The sequence below is a fragment of the Nannobrachium achirus genome (assembly GCF_963921795.1).
Source record: "Nannobrachium achirus genome assembly, chromosome: 13".
Taxonomy (NCBI): domain Eukaryota; kingdom Metazoa; phylum Chordata; class Actinopteri; order Myctophiformes; family Myctophidae; genus Nannobrachium; species Nannobrachium achirus.
In genome coordinates, this window is record NC_137833.1 from 40,277,670 (window position 1) to 40,298,577 (window position 20,908).

The window sequence follows — 20,908 nt, forward strand, 5'->3', positions numbered from 1 at the left end:
TAAGTCTGCTGTGGCCTTTACATAAATCAGGAGAGACGGAACTGCCCTCATTAACGCTCACTCACTTGCATATAGAGCTACTGACCTTTGACTTTAAGTTTCTGTCTGTGTGCTAAACAACAAAAATGACCTTCGTCTTTATTTCATCTAGGGAAAAAAGACTGGAACACCATAACTTTGCCAGGAGGAACATGACGTAATCAGACTGAGGTTGAAAGCCTAGTCAATGATAAAGAGTTCGATCAGCCACAGTAGCGGACAAAAACATCTCCATGACAGTATGATTGGATGGGTGGGCAGATGCATGGATTTGTCGGTAGGAAGGTGGTTGGATACATGCGGTGCATTATGCAGAGAAAAGTGTATAATGTGAATTGGCCTTTGCACCCCCCACCAAATTCCTTGCAGAGATTGAGAGAACTAATGAGTGGAGTTTTTAACTTTTGCATACAGTCAGTGGTGTGCTCTAGTCTAGACTTCTTTTGTTTTCAGGCTATTTAGGCTGCGACCCCCAAAATAACAACGAGCACTAAGAGTTGAAGCATTACACCGTTCTATTGTGAAAATAGCAGATCTACATGCTCACAATGCAACGCGAGGTGAGCATGTAGATCGGCTGTTTTCACAATTTATATATTTGACAAATTGGCCAATGTGTAATTTGTCATTTTAGATGTATTTTAGAGGTATTAAAATAATTTGGGGACCCCCCGAATCTGATAATGCTTATCAGATTCGCCACTTTAAAGTTTCACGAGGGCATACGTTTCTAATTTCACGGCATACTATGTATACCCCGTATCACGGTAGAACACACCACTGCATACAGTAGTAGTGATCTGATCCTGCAAAAATACAACACAAATCGTGCAGCAGAGACATTTGCAGTACATCTAGTGGAAGACAGTAGAAAAACTGCCAACTGTCAAGTCACACATGAAACACACTTTCAGGTTCCCTCTCATGCTCTCAAACTCACAAAGAATACCACTTGCCACACTGAAATCAGTGCTGAAACAAAATCTGCTTTCCCTCACCTAGCAGAAACTTTATATGAGGATAATGTGCAACTTTTTTCACTATGATGAATGGAGACTACATCATTACATTACATTTCAGCAGCAAACACATTTAGCACAGCTTTGATTTCTGTGTGCTCTTGTGCATGCTATATGAGGTTTACACCCCGCCATTCCGAACATTGACTTCTAACCCTAACCCTAACCCTTACCCTTACCCTAACCCTAACTAACCCTAACCCTACCCCTAACCCTAACCCTAACCCTGTTTCGGAATGGAGGTGTTTCGGAATGGCGGTCTGACACCCTATATGAGGTCAAAGGAGGGTCATATAGCCTTCCTCAATCTGCAACTATTGCAGGGTTATTGATACAAAAGGCTGGCTTAGGTATTATTTCAAATGCTTGCAATATTAACAAAGTATGTATTCATATGGCCAAGCATGATCAACTTATTGGTGATTCCCATAATGAATTACTATATTTTATTATTTCCTATATTATTTACTTTTAGATATCTTGCTCTTATGCCTCATTCACACTACAGATATATAGTTGAACGTTTTGCTTGGTAATTAATCTCAATGGAAACCAGCTTTAAAGGCTGGGCATGTCGGCTGTCCTTGGAATCCAGCCTTTAAAGCTGGTTTCCATTGAGATGACATTGAATTACCAAGCAAAACGTTCAACTATATATCTGTAGTGTGAATGAGGCATTACTCTCCAAAACAACGTTATATCTAAAAGTAGTCAGTTATTATTTAATAAGATTATTGTTCCTTGCATAATTGTATTGAATAATTATACCTACTGTATGGCATACTAGTAAGACGCCTCAGGGCGACAAGCAACCTCGCCCTAAAGGGCGAGGTCGCGCCACAGTGATGTGGACATCAGGGATCTCCATATGTGGGCATAAAAGGGATTTGTTCCTCTGGCGTCACATGGATCTAAATATCTCCATATATGGGTATAAAAGGGATTTGTTCCCCCTGGCATCACAGGGTTCTCTCTATCAGGGCATCATCAAAATTGATGACATCAGGGAACTCCATATATGGGCATAAAAGGAATTCTGTTAGTGTGACATCACAGTGAAGCCAGAGCGTGATGTCACGGTCGCAATAAATGTATGTGCCGTGTCTCCAGCAAGCTGACCGAAATTGAGGACCCTGCATCAGAGCAATGTAATAACAGTGACGTAGCTTCAACAATGCAAAAATGCAGGTATGACGTGTATTTGGTACATGGTCTTCTTGATACATCAGAACAGTCTGTTTCTATTCGCCCGTTTGCCAGGGAAGATTGCAGCTTCCAAAAGAAACTAAATACTAGAAATAAAGTACACTGGCAAGACATCCTCACACATACTGCAGGTACTTTTATTTTAACTACTGTATACTGTGTGTACTCTCATTATTTATTTTGTCCCAATCGTCCGTCCGTCCGTCCGTCCGTCCGTCCGTCCGTCCGTCCGTCCGTCTGTCCGTCCATCCGTCCGTACGTTTGTAAAACAATAAGAAAGAAATTGATATACCCCGTCCGCTACAGATTTGATCCAAATATCATATCGGTATAGTGTCTCTATAGCAGGGTTGCCCAATTAGTTTTCCCCAAGGGCCGAATTATGTCTAGGGTACCAAGCCGAGGGCCACAGCATTGCGGGGGGCGACGGCGGCGTTCCCGCTACTCCTGCGACAGTTCAGATATACTACTGTTGTTGCTGCTCTTATACCACCATTATTATAATTATTATGAGAAATGCACTCCTTAAAGTTTAAACAAAATAAGTTAAGAACCAATTAACCAGTCTGCTTGAAAAGTATGCATCTGTATAACAGCAGCTAGTTGACAGTGCAGAGAGACATAATTGCCTTCCTTTGATCCATTAACGAGGGGCCGTCAACTACTGGCATCAGCTGGATACAGACACACACCTTCCCTCTGCAGTGCACTGTGTCTGTCTCATTTCTCTCCAAAAGCCCTTGAATATGATTGAAAAGTATTAGGGATTACTGTGATTATGGTAAGCTTATGTTTCATATCGCAATCACCATACCTGTAACTCTCACTACTCCCCCAAAATAAATTTAGGGGAAAAAAAAGAAATGACTGGAGTTGGTGGGGGCCGGACAGAACCCCCGCATATTGGGGAACCCTGCTTTATAGTCATGTGATGAAGACGGATACTTTGTGGCTTATAAACGTAGGCACCAGTAAACTTTCCAATGTGGTGGAAAGTTTGATAATGGAGGCTTCTTTGTAACCAGAAGCCTCTCATAACCAGTCTGTACTGCTTCTATCATTCACACATCCACACCTGTTCTCAGGCTGGCAGTGTTGCCAGGTCTGCTCATTATAAACAAATTTTTTGTTTCCTGTTACGTTTCTAGTTGTGGGTTGCTTCTGTTTGGGCTTGTTCTGGAGTGTAGTTGTCTATATGGCCTTACCTTCATCGTTCTTTTAGAAACGTAATTAGAGTGGTGAAGTGGTGAAACTTTGGGCTTGTTTTCATAGACCTGGTCCCTTGTTTCACTCACAGTCTCTGGCAACCGGAGAGTTTCCTCTTGGTGTGGTGCAGTGTTGATCTCACCTCAGCACTCTTTCTAGCTTGCTTTTTGAATCGATTAGTATAGGAATTGAGTCAAGATTGAGAATATGATATTTAGTTCAAATGTGCGGCAGGTAAATGTGGTTAAGAGTTAAGGGATTCCAGGTTTGAGGCCTGTTTGGCCTAAAGCCTAGTTTGAGTGTTTGGACCTTCAGGCATGATGTATACAGCCTAGTAGCCTACTTGGTAAGTAACATTTGAACATATGTTGACATTTCATTAGCGGCCTATATGAGGATGTATCCGATTGGATAGTCGGAGTGTTGTGCATTGTAGCATGTGGTATCGTGATTTCCTAATTTTAATTGTTTGGTAGTGACCTAATGCTAGCATCCAGGTTGTTTGTTCATGCTAAGCTAAAGCTAGCTTTCATCTATTCTTGTGCTTGACATGTGATAGCTTCATTGCTTGGTTAGCATAAACTTTATGCAGCTCTAAGCATTCTAGCATTGTATAATTGGCATTGTACCATTTATTTATGATGCAATTCATAGCTTACATGCCTTCATGTGCTGGACATGTGAAAGCTTCACTGTTGTTTATTCAGTTTAGATTTTTGATCAATGATGATTTATTGATTGAAGTGTTTTGTAGTGTGCATAGGAAAGGTATTGTTTTATGTCGGTACAGTTCACAGGTTCATGGTCAGTTAAAAGGAGATCAAAGAAAGCTTGGGCTTGTTGCATAGGATCCTTCATGTATCATAACAGTGAATGACAGACGGACTTCTTATTGATCATTGGATAATTAATTTATAATCACTATGTGTGAGGCTGGTATCAAATTTCTGCCTGGATCCTAAAGTTTAGGTATAATAGGGGCAATACAATTACATTAGATAAATAGAAATACATAAATAATAAAACATGCATACTTTATCAAACAACTTTATTTAATCAAATTCAATAATTTAATTATGGTAGTAGATTGGATTGCAGCTTTTCATGAAATAAGAGATGATTACCCATCTCTAGTGGGTAATTGTTCCTTAGGGGTGCCATTTAGAAGGCATTAAAGGTTAAAGTTGTACCATGTAACTTTTTTTATAAAACAAATCTTAAAATTGTCCTAACTGTTAAATCGCTAAAGTTTTAGAACACCCACTCCGTTATTTTCAGCTTCTGAAGCCTTCTCTTTATATGTTTTCTTCTTAGCAGTGACAGGGGCGGGATTTCGCGCCAAAATGACGTAATCTGCATCATCTGTATACGTTGTGTACAGTGTTGGGCAATATTACTTAGGAGAGTAATCGTTACATATTACTTATTACTCCTTGGAAAAAGTAATACTATTATATTACTTATTACTTGGAATCAAGAGTAATATATAATATATTAAGTTATATTACTTTTTTCTTTTTTTTACCCCGCAAAAGAAAAGAGATGTAGGGTACAATGACACAATCTGTTTAGCCAGCTCCTTTTAGAACAGAATCCAATTTATTGGAAAAATAAGTCTCCAATCAGCCAAACAAGCTTTATTTGACAGCTGTGATAAGTGCATTTACCAGACATTTAAAACTGTCAGTAATTTTGACCCTAGGCTCTGTATGGTCTTTAACTCAGAATAAAGGATATAGGCCTAATCAGAAAGCAGCCTACTTTATTAGGAGTATCTGTAAGTTGAAAAACAACCCTGTGTGTCGTCGTGTGTAAATGAGAAGAGGACTCTCTCTCTCTCTCTCTCTCTCTCTCTCTCTCTCTTCAGTGTGTGTGTGTGTGTGTGTGTGTGTGCGCGTGTGTGTGTCTGTGTGTGTGTGTGTGTGTGTGTGTGTGTGTGTGTGTGTGTGTTGCGACGCAATCTACAACTCGCTGCGCAACTCTGTGTCAAGTTGACCTAGGCTCTTAACGACCGTCAATTAAGCAGCTGCATGCGCTGCTCTGAGTGCTCTCCTCTCCTGCCAGCGAGGCACGAGTAATATAGTAACGAGGCGTTTTTTGGGCGGAGTAAAGCGTTATATATTACCGTTTTTGACAGAGTAATACCTTACACTACTCGTTACTGGATAAAGTAATAATATTACAGTAATATATTATTAGTAATTCGTTACTGCCCAACACTGGTTGTGTATACGTTGCCCAATCACATCGCCGATCATGCACACATGGTACACTACCGGCCAATCACAGCTTATCTGCTCTGGTCTCCAGGAAGCGCCTCCGCTTGGCTACAGTGTTTACCATGGTGAAGGATTTTAACCTCTTAATCCACAAATCCTGGCCAGAAAATTACGTTCTACCATGCGTTCTACCCCTCCACGGATTACTATCGGTCGCGGTGGTTTGCTGGCGCCGCTCCGGTGGTCCGCGGCGGTGGTCCGCGACGACTCCGGACGAAAAACGGCCGAAAAAAGCAATACCGCTACTGACCACTAGTTGAGCAACTTACACAGTATAGCTTTAAGCTGATTCTTAGCCCCTTATGGGACTGTATTTTTACCTCTTTTTGTATTTTGATGTCGGTAAATACAGTCCCTTGCTCGTCCGTTGGGTCTCTCTGATACGCAACGCTACCACTGTCTGGTCTCGGACGAATACAGCATCGCTCAGATGTTGTTGAGATTCTTTAAAGATACCCAGAACTGCACTAGGAGACCGCAGAAACGTGTGCAAATCGGCGCAAATCGGCGATGCCGTTAAGTATTTTTAATCTATCTGTGAAAATTTAGCAGCTTTTCCCAAACTGTATCTCGCTTCCCCATTACGTCACATGTCCCGCCTCCCCCCAGCGTGGTTGGCTTAACTTGGCTACGCATTACTACTTTGATCTATCAGAGACACACTGAGACACGCTGCTACTACCAGCTAGCCAACCACACCGGGGGGTGAATTGCTGAATTCAAAACGGAGTAGCTCTGTAACTAGAATCTGCTGTGTTGGAGGAACGTGCAGCAATAGGACGTACTCATATGGGTGACTGTAATCAAGGTTCATGTATATTTAATAGGGTCTTGCTACGTCTTCACGCAGCTCGTTTTGTTCACAGGAATAATTAAGATTTCGGTTATGCACTTTTGATATAAAAAAATCTCAAATGGTTATTTTATTCTTGACATCTAGTGCTAGGTTTCACTAGGTCTTTATGGGATTTTCATTCATTGCTTGATCTCATACTTCTCTGTCTCATGAGCGATTTCCATCATGGAGATGTAATGCTGGCGGGATGACATTCGGTTCAACAGGGAGGCTGGAAGGTCCAGGAGTGCGTGGGTGCTGCGGGTTTTCATCTATATTTGCAGCTGATCATTGCCGAGCAGTAATCAAGCTCACCTTGGCATTTGGATTTGTTATGTTATGGTTACACAGATAAATCTGTATACTGTATCATCAGAGCAGAGCCCATCTGCCAAACTCAATGCAATATCATTGCATAATGGTTATTAACTCTAAGCTGAAGTGTCTAAATGAAATCTAGCGCAGCGTAGTTCATTTGGACACGGAAGTTAGTCCTAAATATACCCTGGACCCCCCCCCCCCCCCCCCCCCTCTTTCATTCGCTAACAGTTAATTAATTCCTACGCCCACGTTCATTCTTACTTCATTCTCATTCGCTGCAAGCTACTTCACACACGCCCTCATTTCTCAGTGTAGTCCTTATAAGCAAGCCTCTGCTCACTGCTCATTCTACATGTTCAGCTGTTGTGTCGAGTGAAAAATCCTCCACCTCCCCGGCCTCCTCCCTGTGGCATTTAGTTGTAATGGAATGTACTGTGATAGGATAACATGTGGATTGTACTACTATGGTTATTCCATGATTGTGGTATGATGAAATGTTGATTGTACTATGGTTATTCTATGTTGTGGTAATTTATGATGTAATTGGAAGTTTTATGTACATCTGTAACTTATGCTCTACTCTGGGGGGTCTGAGATGGCAGATTCTGTGTTATGTTATGGTTACACAGATAAATCTGTATATCATCAGAGCAGAGCCCATCTGCCAAACTCAATGCAATATCATTGCATAATGGTTATGTTATTTCTAATAAATGTCAAATGGTTAACTCTAAGCTGAAGTGTCTAAATGAACAGGAAGTGATGCCCAAGTTACTAGGGCTGTAATCTAGCCCTGTTTTAGGGATTCGAACTTCGGGGGGATTTTCCGAACGGACCATCGAACCTTAGATGGTTCGTTCAATTGAATAAAAACCGAACGTTCGAACCTCCGAACCATCGAACGTACTGTACCTTTAACCAGCTAAAAGTGTAGGAAATGTTTTAAATGCGCTGTTTTATCCATTGAAAACGCGTGGATGCGTGGCTGCATTAACACCTAGGCTAACACTTGGAAAATCCAACCCAATCGGAGAAGAAAATGTTGTGCACTTTGTTGACGAACAGGCTCAATGTATAGCGGAGTTGCACGGATGATGATTAGACTTGGTGACTGCGTCGGAGCGCGTCGCGTTCGGGCTGAACTGGTCTCGATGTAACAACCCCAGAAATCGCATTATAATCCTTTAGGGGGTTGCAATGAAATCCATCTTTGCTCATGCTTAGGAGAAAGGCTGTTTAATCTTTGGGTGCATGGATGGGTGTTCGCTGTTCAGAGCACAGCAGCACACACACACGTCTGTCTCTGCCCAGCTCAGCTGCTCTCACTCTACTGTCATCAAGCGTGTGTGCGCGCCTGCGCGGCCCCAAATTGGAGCGGAATTGGAGCGGAGGACGGTCCTTGATCGCTCCAAGCTGTTCTGGTGCATTTTATAACTACTATAACGGTCACCATTAACTGTTAGTGTTTACCGGTAGGCCTAACTTATTTCGTATTTGGCTATCTCTACTACTGTGATATTCTGAATAGGCCTATCACATTCTGATAATTATTTTTCGTGTAAAAAAAAGAAGAAAAAAAAAAGAAAAAAACCTGAACCCATTAATTTCGAACTTCGATTGCCAACGTAACGAACGAACGTTCGAATCCCCGAAGGTTCGCTTGCAGCCCTATGCCCAACTTATACACAAGGGCTCATGGGACACAGGAAACTTGTGGATAAATGTATTTGTCTTTTAATACAACATAGCCTACTGTATTTAAATATATTATACTGTTACAAGTAATGTAAGTCAAGAATATAAGCCTATATTAACTGATTGACATTACTTTCTACAGACAATTTAAGGCCCGCCTACTTTTTGACCGTCAAATCACATTCCTCCCAGCGCTATGTCCCGCCTTCCAGGCACGTTTAACCAAGGAAGATCAAAGAAGGAATGGACACCAACGTCATTTTAGGCTCCATGGCCATCCACCATGACACTTTGGGTGGCGGAAGTGGCACCGGAGGTTTGGTGAATAACATTAGCGGTACCACTTCCGCCACCCAAAAGTGTCATGGCACATGGACCGTGGTGTGCCAACTTCCGGGTGGGTGTCTTCTCCTTCTTTGAGCCTTCTTGCGTTTAACTAGGAAATGTGTCACCATACGGAAGTATAACAAATGTGGAGCACTTCCGTTGCAGTGCGACTTTAACATTGTTCATTCCATGGCCTCTATGAATATTCATATATATTTTATATCCATTAAAATGCCTTCAACGTTGACATTTGGGTAATTGGAACAAGAGGATACCTGTAAGAACGGAGTACCTACTGACACACTTCAGTGGCAAGAAAGAACAAACAAACAATTATTTCAGTGCCCTCTGGGAATAATGCCAGTAACACAGTAATGTGTTACTTTCACAAGTAAGAAAAACACTGTCACGTGACATGCAAAAGTACTAGATATAAATGGAAGGCATCAAGTATAATAGAATAGAGATTTAGAGAATGATGCCACAGCAATAATACACTCAGCAGGGACGTGCAGAGAATTTTAGAGAGGCAGGGGCTGAAATATCTAAAAGGGCCTTTTTTTTGGTGAAAATATTGAAAATAGCAGACCTCCAAGCTCCCAACGTCGCAGCAGCTTGGATGTCTGCTATTTTCAGTACTTGATACCACACTAAACAAAGCATAAAAAAGGCTATGTGGTGTACAGCATGGATTTCTACACAGAGAGGGCAATTCTTTCAACATAAGATGCTGCATTCAAGTTCAGGAGAGTTTGGAAAAGGCAATTCTTATGAATGCCTCGTGGAAAGAGGGGCATTTGAATTTCTTTCACCATTGTGAAAACTACATTCATGGTATTGAGAGGGCACTTTTTACAGAAAGATAAAAGGGCAGGGGCTCAAGCCCCCTTTCATGTCTATGTGTGCACGTGCCTGACACTCAGATTCATAAAAGTATGGTATTGTGAAAGAGCATTTTATACTCGGACAACATGTGGGATTTGAACCTACGCCTGGTCAGTGTCTTTCGGCCAGTACACAATCCTACAGTACCAGATAAGTTGCTGGCTGGACAGATCTTAACCTGAACAGAAATGCTGGTAGACATTCTAGTGACACTGTAAGCACCATGGTTTATAATAGCAATTAAATGATTCTTCTCATGCCTCTGGCCCTCTGCACATATTTTTATGCACATTTTCCACATAACCTATCAAGAGACATTCAAGCGAGACAGACCTGATATGTTCTGAATTATGTAAAAAGATGAACATCTACTGTCTCATGTGAATATCTCCCAAACGTATGTGGCTAATTAGAAGTGGGACTGGAACATGGAACATTAACAAGCTGGCTGGTTAACACTAGAAAGGTTACATTTTCATGAGCTAATTTAATAAGAGGTTTTTCAAAAGTTGCGCAGTAAAGCTGAAGAAGTCATTAAATTTACAACTTGCGTGCAAATTTGTCCAAATCAAAATAATTAATTAGTAATGTTGTGGCACACTGGAGAACGAACAACTCAGGATTCAAGACACACCATAAAAAACAAAAAGTAGCTATTATAAATAGTGGCAAGAATGATGCCTGTAATATTTATCTAAGCTGACAGCTACATGTTTTAGTTTAAGTTTGTGAAAGTCATCAAGTCAGTGGACTGAATGGGACCAGTAATGTAGAACATCAGTTCCATGATTTGCCTTGAGGTATCCAGTGATTTTTGTGACACTGTTTCTTTCTGCTCCATTTCCTTGGTCAGTAAAATCCGGAGTGTTCATTTAACTTTGAGAGAGTAAAGATGTACTGTACAAAGTTACATGTCAATTTCTAAACTGATAGAACCTATAATTGCTGATATTTATACTGAATACAAACAATGAGAAAGTGCTGTGGTTTGGTCCAATTATGTATGACCTGAATCTGAGCCCTACTTTTCCCGACTGCCAGACCCCAGGTGGTAGTCAGAGTGGGAAAACACACTTCTACTTCTCTCACCCTGAACCCTGAATACAGGAGCCCCCCAGGGCTACGTACTGAGTCACAACAAGAGAACAAGAAAATAATAACCAGCGCTCCGAAGTCCATCTGGTACTTTCTAATTCATTAAGGCACGGGCAGCATACACGTGTTGCCTTGGCGCCGAAACGTGTCTGTGTATGCTGCCTGTTCCTTAATGAATTAAAAAGTAACGGAATGACTTCAGAGTGCTGGCTATTATTTTCTTATCGTGACTCTTCGTAAGCCGTGCACACACAGCAAATTGCATTTATATAGACCGAGTGTGCTGGTTTATACTTTCTGCATACTGCGTCCCCGCTACACTCCCTTTAGTCTACATACCTGTCTATGACTGTGGCATGTGCCATATTGTCAAGTTTGCTGTGGTCAGGGGCGTCACAAAGGGGGGGGGGGGTCTGAGTTACTAGGGCCCAAAATTTTGATACTTTAGCTATTGAAAAATAGCAGATATACAAGCTCACAGCGATGCACTGCAAGCTCATAGATCTGCTATTTTTGAAAAGTCATGAAAATGTGGGCAAATCTTGGAATAAATATGTATTTTCTAAGCAAACATTTGTAACTCAAATTTTGCTTCTGGGGGGTCCCCAGAACTAAATATTTTGTGGCCAAATACATATCATTTTGGGGGTCCTTCAGGCAGTGAATCCTTGTACCCACTACCCAGGGCCCAGAATTTGGTGCGACACCCCTGGCTGTGGTGGTGGGCCCTATCTCAGACAATGACGAGAGGACCTACAGTAAATGGACGAGGTAGAGGGCCTGACAAAATGGTTTGAAGAAAACATGTAGGTGAGACCAAGGAGCTGATTGTGTCTGTATTATACAAAGAGACAAAAGTCCTACACGCCTCTACTGATCAATGTTGAGCTAGTGGATAGGGTAGAAAGCTTCAAGTACCTCGTGTGCACATCACCAAGGACCTGACCTGGAGTATGCACACATAGGCCGTGTAAGAGAAGAACGAGACACAGTGTCTGTACCAAATGAGACAGCCGAAAAAAAATCAAGGTGTCAGAAAATATCCCCAAATCTTTCTACCTCGCTACAACTCAGAGCATCCTAGGCTCCTGGCAGGGGGCATGACCATTACCATATGGTATGGATGGACAGAGCTCTTATAAGGACCTCTGACCTCTCCGATAGTTCCGGAGAGGTACTGGATGCTCTTTTCTGTCTCTGCAGTATATTTACCTGTAAGACTCCCTATAAGCAACCATCATGTCGCATACACAAACTTTAGAAGGCAGTCGTAAGCAATCAGGAGGGAATAGGGGCCGCATCAGTGTGCCGACGGGCCGGTATTCCGACACTAAAACTAACCCTAACTCTACCCCTAACCCTAAACTTAACCTCAGTAACCGTGACGAGTAACTAACCTGCCGACGCTAGTCGGAACAGCGGCCCGTCGGGATAGTGAGCGGTCTCCGAGGGAATATGGGAAATAGGCCAGAACCATGTTGATGACATGACTCTAGACATACTGTGTACAGCTGTGTGTGATCTTAGGGCAAAATCTGTAGGAGCAGTGTCCAAAATGTGTTTTGCAAGAATCTGCCTCATGGTGGCGCTAGAAGAGGGCCATGTGAGAAATGATGGGTGGAGGTTGTGGTTTGGCAGCCAAGGAGTGTGTGTGTGTGTGTGCAAAGTTTGGCAAGGATAGGGGCAATGGTGGCGGAGATATGAGTAGGGCAAAAGTGTGACGTGACTGACTGACTGACTGACTGACAGCCGGTGGAGGTTTTGATAGTAACTGCGACCTGACGGTCGCAATTAGAGTAGGAGGGCAGGGCAAAAAGGATTATGAAGGACAAACGATGATGCCAAACGTTAAACGCTAGGCTTCATAAACTTTTCTTTCCAACCGTTGTTAAAGCACTAAACATGGACATGGCCATAAAACTAAAACAAAAAAAGGGAAACATAGGACAATATGTGTTAGTATGATAATATATTCCATACGGTTTGCATGTATTAGTCTCTGTGCATAACTGTAGTCGCGGGTTTCCAGAAGGTGGCATATCCGTTTCCTGGCTCGGTTCATTTTCCACTATCTTCAATTTCGAGCCAATCAAACAAAGACATGGGAAAATGAACCAGAAAAGGAAACGGGTATTCCACTTTCTGGAAACTACCGTTATCCAGGGAAATGTGTAGAAATGTGTTTGAGTTGACAAAACTCAAACACAAAATCTGTAGAGGGGAGAGAGAAATCAGCTTTATCCCATTGTGGGATAAGGCCTGTGTATACCAGTTCCCTCAGAACAATTTGGGGACCTGTTAAAATCGTAATGTCCAAACCAGTTTTTGAAAAACAGAGAATTTCTCTACCTCTATAAATATCCAGTGACCCAGGGTGTTTTTTCGTCCTCATTGTCAAGATTCAAAGTAAATACAAGGTCATATACAGTAAGCTATCAACTGTGTTGCTTAATTTGAGTTGGCACTAACAATAATACTTTAGTATGTCACTCATGTGGACATAAAACAGTTCCTTTAATTAATCAGTCAGCAGTTCCATCTACTTGACTAGCATAATACCCACACTTTATTTATGTCCACATAAAGAGGGAAAAAAGTAAGGCAGCCTTAGAAAGACCCAATGTTATACCAAACAACCCAATTTCAAAGAGAAGTCCACAGTAGACACTTTTTATGCACATACGGTACAGGGTACAGTAACAAAAAAGGCAGATTCATAGTGCTATTAGCTCAGTTTCTTTTCTTCTATTCATACAAGAATTGGAAGCTTTCACAGGGTCTATTTCACAGTTTAGTTATGGTTGAGTCAATACTTTTTCGCCCCATGGCAGGATTGAAACTGCAAAGAAAATCTATAATGGCCCTATAGCTTAAGACAGGACTCTTGATTTCTCCTATGAATGTGCAACATGTAGGGCATTTTTTCCAAACAATATCCACAATATCCCTAAAAATGTTTCATGGCCACTCCATTGTCAGACGTTTCACAATGGGATGAAGACACCCAGTGGACTAATTTAATTAGTCCACTGGTCAGGTCAACATGCCATGGATATTTGTAAGAGTTAAGTTGGGTATAATAATTATATCATTGTTATTATTACGGTATATACTCCAGTTATAAATGCATGAAATCTCGAGAACCGTCCGACTGAACAACTTCTAACTCAGCCTCTAGTCATAATATTAAGCCACAATTCCCCCATATATGGGCATAAAAGGGACAAATTATCAATGCCTCATATGTTTTTTACTCTAACACTACCTATGCTCAAAATGTCCACTTGTCTGTTTTAAGGGAATTTTAAATTGATTTCACTTCAAGTCTTTTGCTGTTGTTTACAACAGCAATTATGGAGAGCTGAATCTCCTTAGATGGCAAACCACAACCTCCGCCCCTCATTTCTCACATGGCCCTCTTCTAGCGCCAACATCAGGCAGATTTTTGCAAAACACATTTTTGGACATTGCTCCTACAGATTTTGCCGTAAAATCACGCAAAGCGGTACACAGTATCTCTATTTCCCATATTCCCTCCTGATTGGCTACGATTGCCTTCTAAAGTTTGTGTATGTGACGTGGCGGTTGCTTATCTCCCGATTAGGGAGTCTCATTGGTAGATATACGTCATAGACTGAAATCCATATAGAAGCCTCCTCTTTCCCATGTGGATTTATGGGGGGAAAATATTTTTTGAGACAGAACGGGGCCATGGTCATTTTTCTACTTTTTACATTTATTATAGGGCTGTCGGTCAGCTCTTTTCCTATTCCTCACTCATTCACATATCTGCTGGTCATTACGTCACACTGTCATACTCCAATCAAAGCTCTCGTTCAGTAGGGAAGGCTACTTAAAATGTGTCTCGCTTTCTCTACCTGATTTTGCTTAGCAAGCATGCATGTACAACATTTAGGGAACATCTCTGAATGCTGAGCCCTTTAGCGCCAAGATTAACTGTATTCCATTTATGCAATAAATGATTAAATCTACTTTGACATGAGTGTTCCTGACTTAACTATTTTTTGGTGGGTATTTTTTTGTACATTTGCACATTGAGTCTCCCATGTGAAATATGTCCTCTGCATTCTATATTCGGATCTATCTTCGGATTAAAACAAATAAGTTATACTGATTTGTATCTGTACAAATCTGTTACTCACATGACAATGTGAGATATATGTGAGATATACACATCTATGGTGTGAATTGTGCTCTAGTACAATTCACACCGTAGAACACATCTCACCAATTTTCCAAACTGAAAACTTGGCAAATCACTGCAAACTGTCTAATGCAAAGCTTGCATCACGCTCCACTGTGAAAAAAAGAAAAGACAAAGACATTGAACCAGATATATTAGCCTGAGGCGTTTCATAGAGGTCAAATCACTTAAACTCCTGTCTGTATTTCATTTCACTTTATCTCTCAGCGACATTTATGATGATGATTTGAAAACATTGCCTCCTTGCCTCAGAGCAGTGTTCGGTACTAATTGAAGTACAGTAGATGTCTGTCTCAAAAATACCTCCAAGCCATGTTGATTGGCTGGGTATAGACATATTAATCAATCTGCAACCAATGGCTTTGCCAACTATATTTCATATAAAATACATTATATGAACAGTATATAATAATAGCCTAACTAAACACAAATGTCATATGGAAAACGTATGTGGTTTTGTAGGGTGTTGTTGAGTATGTAATATCAATGATTAGGCTCCTTCCAAATCCATGGAGGTGCAGCAGTAAACGGCAGATGTTGGCTGTTCAGCTAGAGCAGAAAGGTGAGGTAATGCACTGTGCATAACTAATGTAATGTCCTGACTGCCTCCTGTACTCCACATCTTCCCTTTTGAGTTTAATGTGCACGAGTTGTGACATAATATATACAGGTTTTCTTTTCCATCGAGAACACAACTAATGTGAAAATGTGAGAACTATTCCTTTAAGCTAAAACAACTATCTTTCTTTAGAGTGTTCCTTGAGCACTGCTGGCCAATCAGAGAAAGGAGGGCCGCTGCTGGCAGAATGATATATAGAGTTGCAGATAAGGGGTCCTTCAGAGATCTCTCCGGAGTGCAGCTGAAACTTGTTGGTTTCAGGTGGACGCTGTCTTCTAGCTTGCTGTGGATGCAACTTTATGTTGTGAAATATCAGGCTTGTATTCTGTTTACTTTCATGCATTTGCTGTTCATATGTTTATATATTCATGTGGGGAATCTACCCTGTGTAATCATTAAACAATGCTGAGTTTTAATAGCTGAACTGTGCTCCTGTGTAAACGTCTCATAACTGGACTATTTAGGATATAGGACGACGCATCACAACCAAGTTCAGGAGATTCTGATAATGTGGAGGAATTGTGGTTTCACTTTCAGACAGGACAGTTTTTCTTCTTCCCACCCTCTGCCACACAGGTTGAACAGCGCATTGCTGCATGCCTGGCTGACATCTCACAGCGGATATCCTCCCACCACCTCAAGCTCGACACAAAAAAAGACTGGGCTTCTCTTCTTACCTGGAAAATCCTGCTAGATCATTCCATTTCCATCGACAACACTCTGTCCTTCAAGGCACACGTTGCAGCTATCAACTTGATCCTGTAGGTTTACAGTTAACAACATATGAAGGATCAGAGCCCTGGCCCTCACCAAGGAGTATTCCCAGCTTCTTATCCAGGCCTCAGTCAGGCTTGACTATTTCCAACTCCCTCCTTGTTGGTCTCCTGGCATACTCACTCAAGCCCCACACCTGGCACACCTGGTCTTCAACCTCCCTTATATATTTAATCTCTACCCCTTTTTGTGTTCTCTTCACTGGCTTCCGGTTGCTGCCCACACACACCCTGTACAAAACACCGGTGATGGCCTTCAAGGCAATCAAGGGCATATAGCAACCCTTTACCTTCAGAAGTTTCAGAACATGATCTAGACCTCAGACCCCCTTAGCACATTGAAAGGTTTCCCTGTAGCAAAGTTTACTTGCCTTTGTAAGTCGCTCTGGATAATAACGTCTGCTAAATGCCTAAATTGTACTGTTCTTCTTGTGATTGGCTGTTACTTATTCACTGACTCAGATCCATCTCTCTTACCTTTCACACTGCCTGCTCGCAGGTTGCCATCATTGTGTCTTGGGCTCTGGGACATGGAGAAAAACCAGTTCATATTCAGTCGGTGTGACAACTGGCAACGCAGAATGTCTGTTTCGAGAAAGACAATGATTCCTCTCAGTTGCCATGGTGTTCACACAACATGTGACTGTGGGTCCATTTTTACACTCTCAGAATTAAATTAACACATAATTAAATAATGACAAGTGTATCTCTGCAAAGTGAAATGTAAACTAAGATGTTCCTTAGCAATTAGTGATAAATCATACTTGTACTTAAGTTTTTTTTGGTCTAATGATTACCTCCTTATCTTAATATTGAAGGCTCAACACAGTATTTTCGCATAATAATTGTGGTATGTATTTCAGAGGACTTGAGGTCATATAGGTTAGTTGCATAAAGGCTACACACAAGCATGAATACACTTAACTGATTCAAAACACATGTGACATTAATACATTCATACATCAAACACTGTCAGCATTTTCATTAAGAGCCCCCACGCCTTTCTCTGATGAGGCTATGCTTTTAGCTCACCTCCTAGTTCAAAGTTGAGCTTTTTAGCTCAAGTCCTCCATGATTTAAATTCTCAATCAGCCATCAATCTGCATTATAGACTGGTTTGCTCTTGTCTGGTGGGGGCTAACTGAAACAGATTGAGACAGCTCTCGCACGACGCTGCATCACTAATGGCCGCCAATGAAAGACGTCTCTGTGCTGTTGACCCTGTGTGTCGAACAGGAGCACGTCCCATCTCAGAGCAACGGGGGAACAGCTCAATATAGAGATACTCTTTGCCATCAGTCACCAGTCAACAGCATCCTCATCCTATTGACTAAATGTTAGCCAGCAGAAACCGAATCTAATCAAACAGTTACAATTGGCTCTAGTTCTCTTAATGGTCTACATTAGCTTGCTGGATCAAGGCCCAACATAGCCTATTGAAAATGTGAAGAATATATTCAAAGGGCTCTGCAGTGACACATGTTCATTATTCTATTGTATTCACTACATTTGTTCGCAGTATTTCTGCTCTCATTCCAATGATTATTTGTCTGTGATGTTTGTCTGCCATAAATACTGCAATACTAACTCAAGAAGACAGAAGTATAGCCTACTTAATATAGGGGCCAAAGTTTAGGAACATTACTTTAAATGAATCCTGTAGTGTTTTCTACAAGTCATGTTAATGATAACATGAGAAATTGGGAATTTATAAGACAATTTGTAGCTAAGCTCCATTCATTATCTACATAATGAGTAATGGATGCCAGTAATGTAGACAAATGTAATGCTTGATTCTTTAGGCCTTTGTGCTAGTCTGCAAGGGCTGCTATCAGGGATTTCTAAAGAATGTCATGATTATAAAAATATCTCCAAAAACTAACTAATTAACTTTTATCAATGAAATGTAGATATTAATATATTGGGTGTTTTGTTTCTGGCACTGAATATTGCGGAAATGTGATGGAGGTAACTCAAATGGGATTTCTTGTTTTATCTCGTATTGAGTTGGTTAAAAAGTTACGTTTTTATGTGAAGCTGAATCTATTTTCCAATCTCACCTCAGAAACCCTTGGGTGTCCATGGTCTAATTGATTAATGATCTATACTATGCTTAAATCGACATTGTACATAAACATAATTTAAATGTAAAACTAATCGAGTGCAGTCATTATTTTCCCATCTCGGCTGAGATGGGCTAAAAGCATTGGTTCTCAAAGTGGGGTACGGGGACCCCCAGGGGTCCTTGAGGGAGATCCAGGGGGTCCCAAGCTATAAGATAGTTAGGAACCAAATGGACCCTTATGGGTAATGTAACTCGGAGTGTACGGGTAAGTCCATTTGTAGGTCTACACTCCAGGAGTTAAATGAAGATTGATTTTAAAATATAAATTGGGGTCTCAGAGATAGAAATACCATTAAATGGGGGTCCGTAGCCGGATGCATGTCAAACTGGGGGTCCTTGAAATTAAAATGGTTGAGAATCACTGCTATAGAGCTGTAAAAAAATCTTCTCTTATGGGGGTCCCTGGCATATATTTTCAAAAGGGGGTCCGCGGGCTAATAAGTGTCAATTTGGGGGTCCTTGACATGAAAAGGTTTGGGAACCAGTGGGCTAAAGCCGGGGGGAATTGCCCCTCTCTCCTCTCAGGATGAGGATCCAACCTCCGGCCCCTCCTCTAGTGCATCGTTTGCATCAGTATACTTGGGAACACTTGTCCATCACCCCACAGTGCATCATTACACACCCGACTTTACCAGGCGATATTAGGCGGATCCCAAAGAGTAAAATGATATGTTTTGGGGACATTTGAAAGCGGAATTTTACGTAGAATGGAGACGAACTTCGTTTGTTGCCTTTCTAATCTTATTGCTAAGTGGATCTGGCTCTTCTCTTTAACTTCCATACTGGGCTTAACAACAAAAGCGGAGATAAGGTGCATCCCATCATCATGCAAGCTACCCACAGTCAAACACTTTCCACGGGAACTCTCGGCGCTGGATGTGGCTGATTATGGCGAGATACCATCCGAGGAGTTCGTCGGATTTGCCGAAAGGCTAATGGGTCTGAAGCCCACGGACAGGGACCAAAACGACGGGAGCGAGGAAAGTTCTCGGAGAAATAACTCCGTTTGTGTCGAAAAAGAAGACGCACCCAGCGCCGGAGAGAAACTTTCTTCCCCTCGAGAGTCGCATGGCGGTGGTGGAGGTCCGCGCGCAACGGTTGCTTCCTCCAATTCGACCGAGGAGGACAGCGAAAACGACGGGAAAAGTTATAAGCTTTACAAAGAAAGCGTGGCACAAGGTGAGGTCACCACAAATACCGTCGTAGCTGGCCTGAGGAGCCGGTGCCGGAGACGAAGGCGCAGCGCGCCGACGGCGGAGGAGAGCATTGGAACGTGGTCCGGCTTCTTCCCGTGGAGCGGAGAGGAGTCTGACCAGCAGGAGTTCCAGCTGAACACCTCAACGTTCGCCCTCGCCGGAGACTCTGCTCACAACCAGGCAGTGGTGCACTGGTCGGGACACAACAGCAGCGTAAGTTCCACCCTGTTCCATCGTTACGCACGGCACCACAGATACTGCCAGATAAAGGATTTTGTTGTTGTTGCAATTATAACTCGACTTGTTGATTGGGCAGGATATTATAAGGCTTGTCCTGTTGTCCGGGACAAGTAAGTTAATAAATACACTAATACACCTTATGGACAAGTTCATTAATAATGTTGTCCGTTGGACAAGTGGCACTCGGTTTTTCACATTTTCTGTGACGCTCCTATCAGCTTTGTGCTGCATGCAGACTATGGACTGGAGTGGAGGGTGGAGTGGGCCATGGGGGGGTCTTATTTATTTGTCAAATCCAAAAAAAAGAAATGACTGTGAAATCAAATGGCTCATTTTGAAGGGGAAATGTAGTTGTGCCTCAAAAAGTGAATGTCAAGCCCTGATTAATTTAAAAGTATGCCTATGTGAATTACTTTTTTAAGGCTAACTGAAGTAAATATCAGACTGTTTAGTGCTGGCAGTGGTGAGATATTAATTGTGAGGATGCTGAGAAATAGCTGGGAGCTGGGTTTGTGTATTTGGTTTCCTCTCTTTTCAGCCTTCCTCCTGTCATTCACTATCTCTCTGGTTCATTGCTTTTAGGAGAACTCCCTCTAACGCTAAGGACCAGAGCTACTATCTCTCCATCTCCCCATCTCTCCATCACCGTCCGGGCCCCTCTCTCCTCTGCCTTTTTCCTCCTGTCCTGTCTTTCACGCAGGCATACATGACAAAACTATTTGTGGCCTATCTGTATTGTGGCAAGTGGGCATACGTTTAAAATTGGAGCTGGCTATTTCACTAGAGTAAATTACAACTTGATAATTTGTTGCATTACATATTT

At 41.8% G+C, this 20,908-nt stretch overlaps 1 protein-coding gene across 1 annotated transcript in view; it reads left to right on the plus strand.

Moving 5' to 3' along the window:
* Positions 1-19,356: 19,356 nt before the first annotated feature.
* The window catches only part of LOC308297301 (VPS10 domain-containing receptor SorCS1-like), a gene marked incomplete at both ends in the record, with an annotated part of 60,483 nt that continues 58,931 nt past the window's right edge, over positions 19,357-20,908 (plus strand). The window contains one exon of the mRNA XM_080740714.1: positions 19,357-20,058. Coding sequence (XP_080596840.1) covers positions 19,357-20,058 — 702 coding nt within the window. The remainder of the gene's footprint in view (positions 20,059-20,908) is intronic.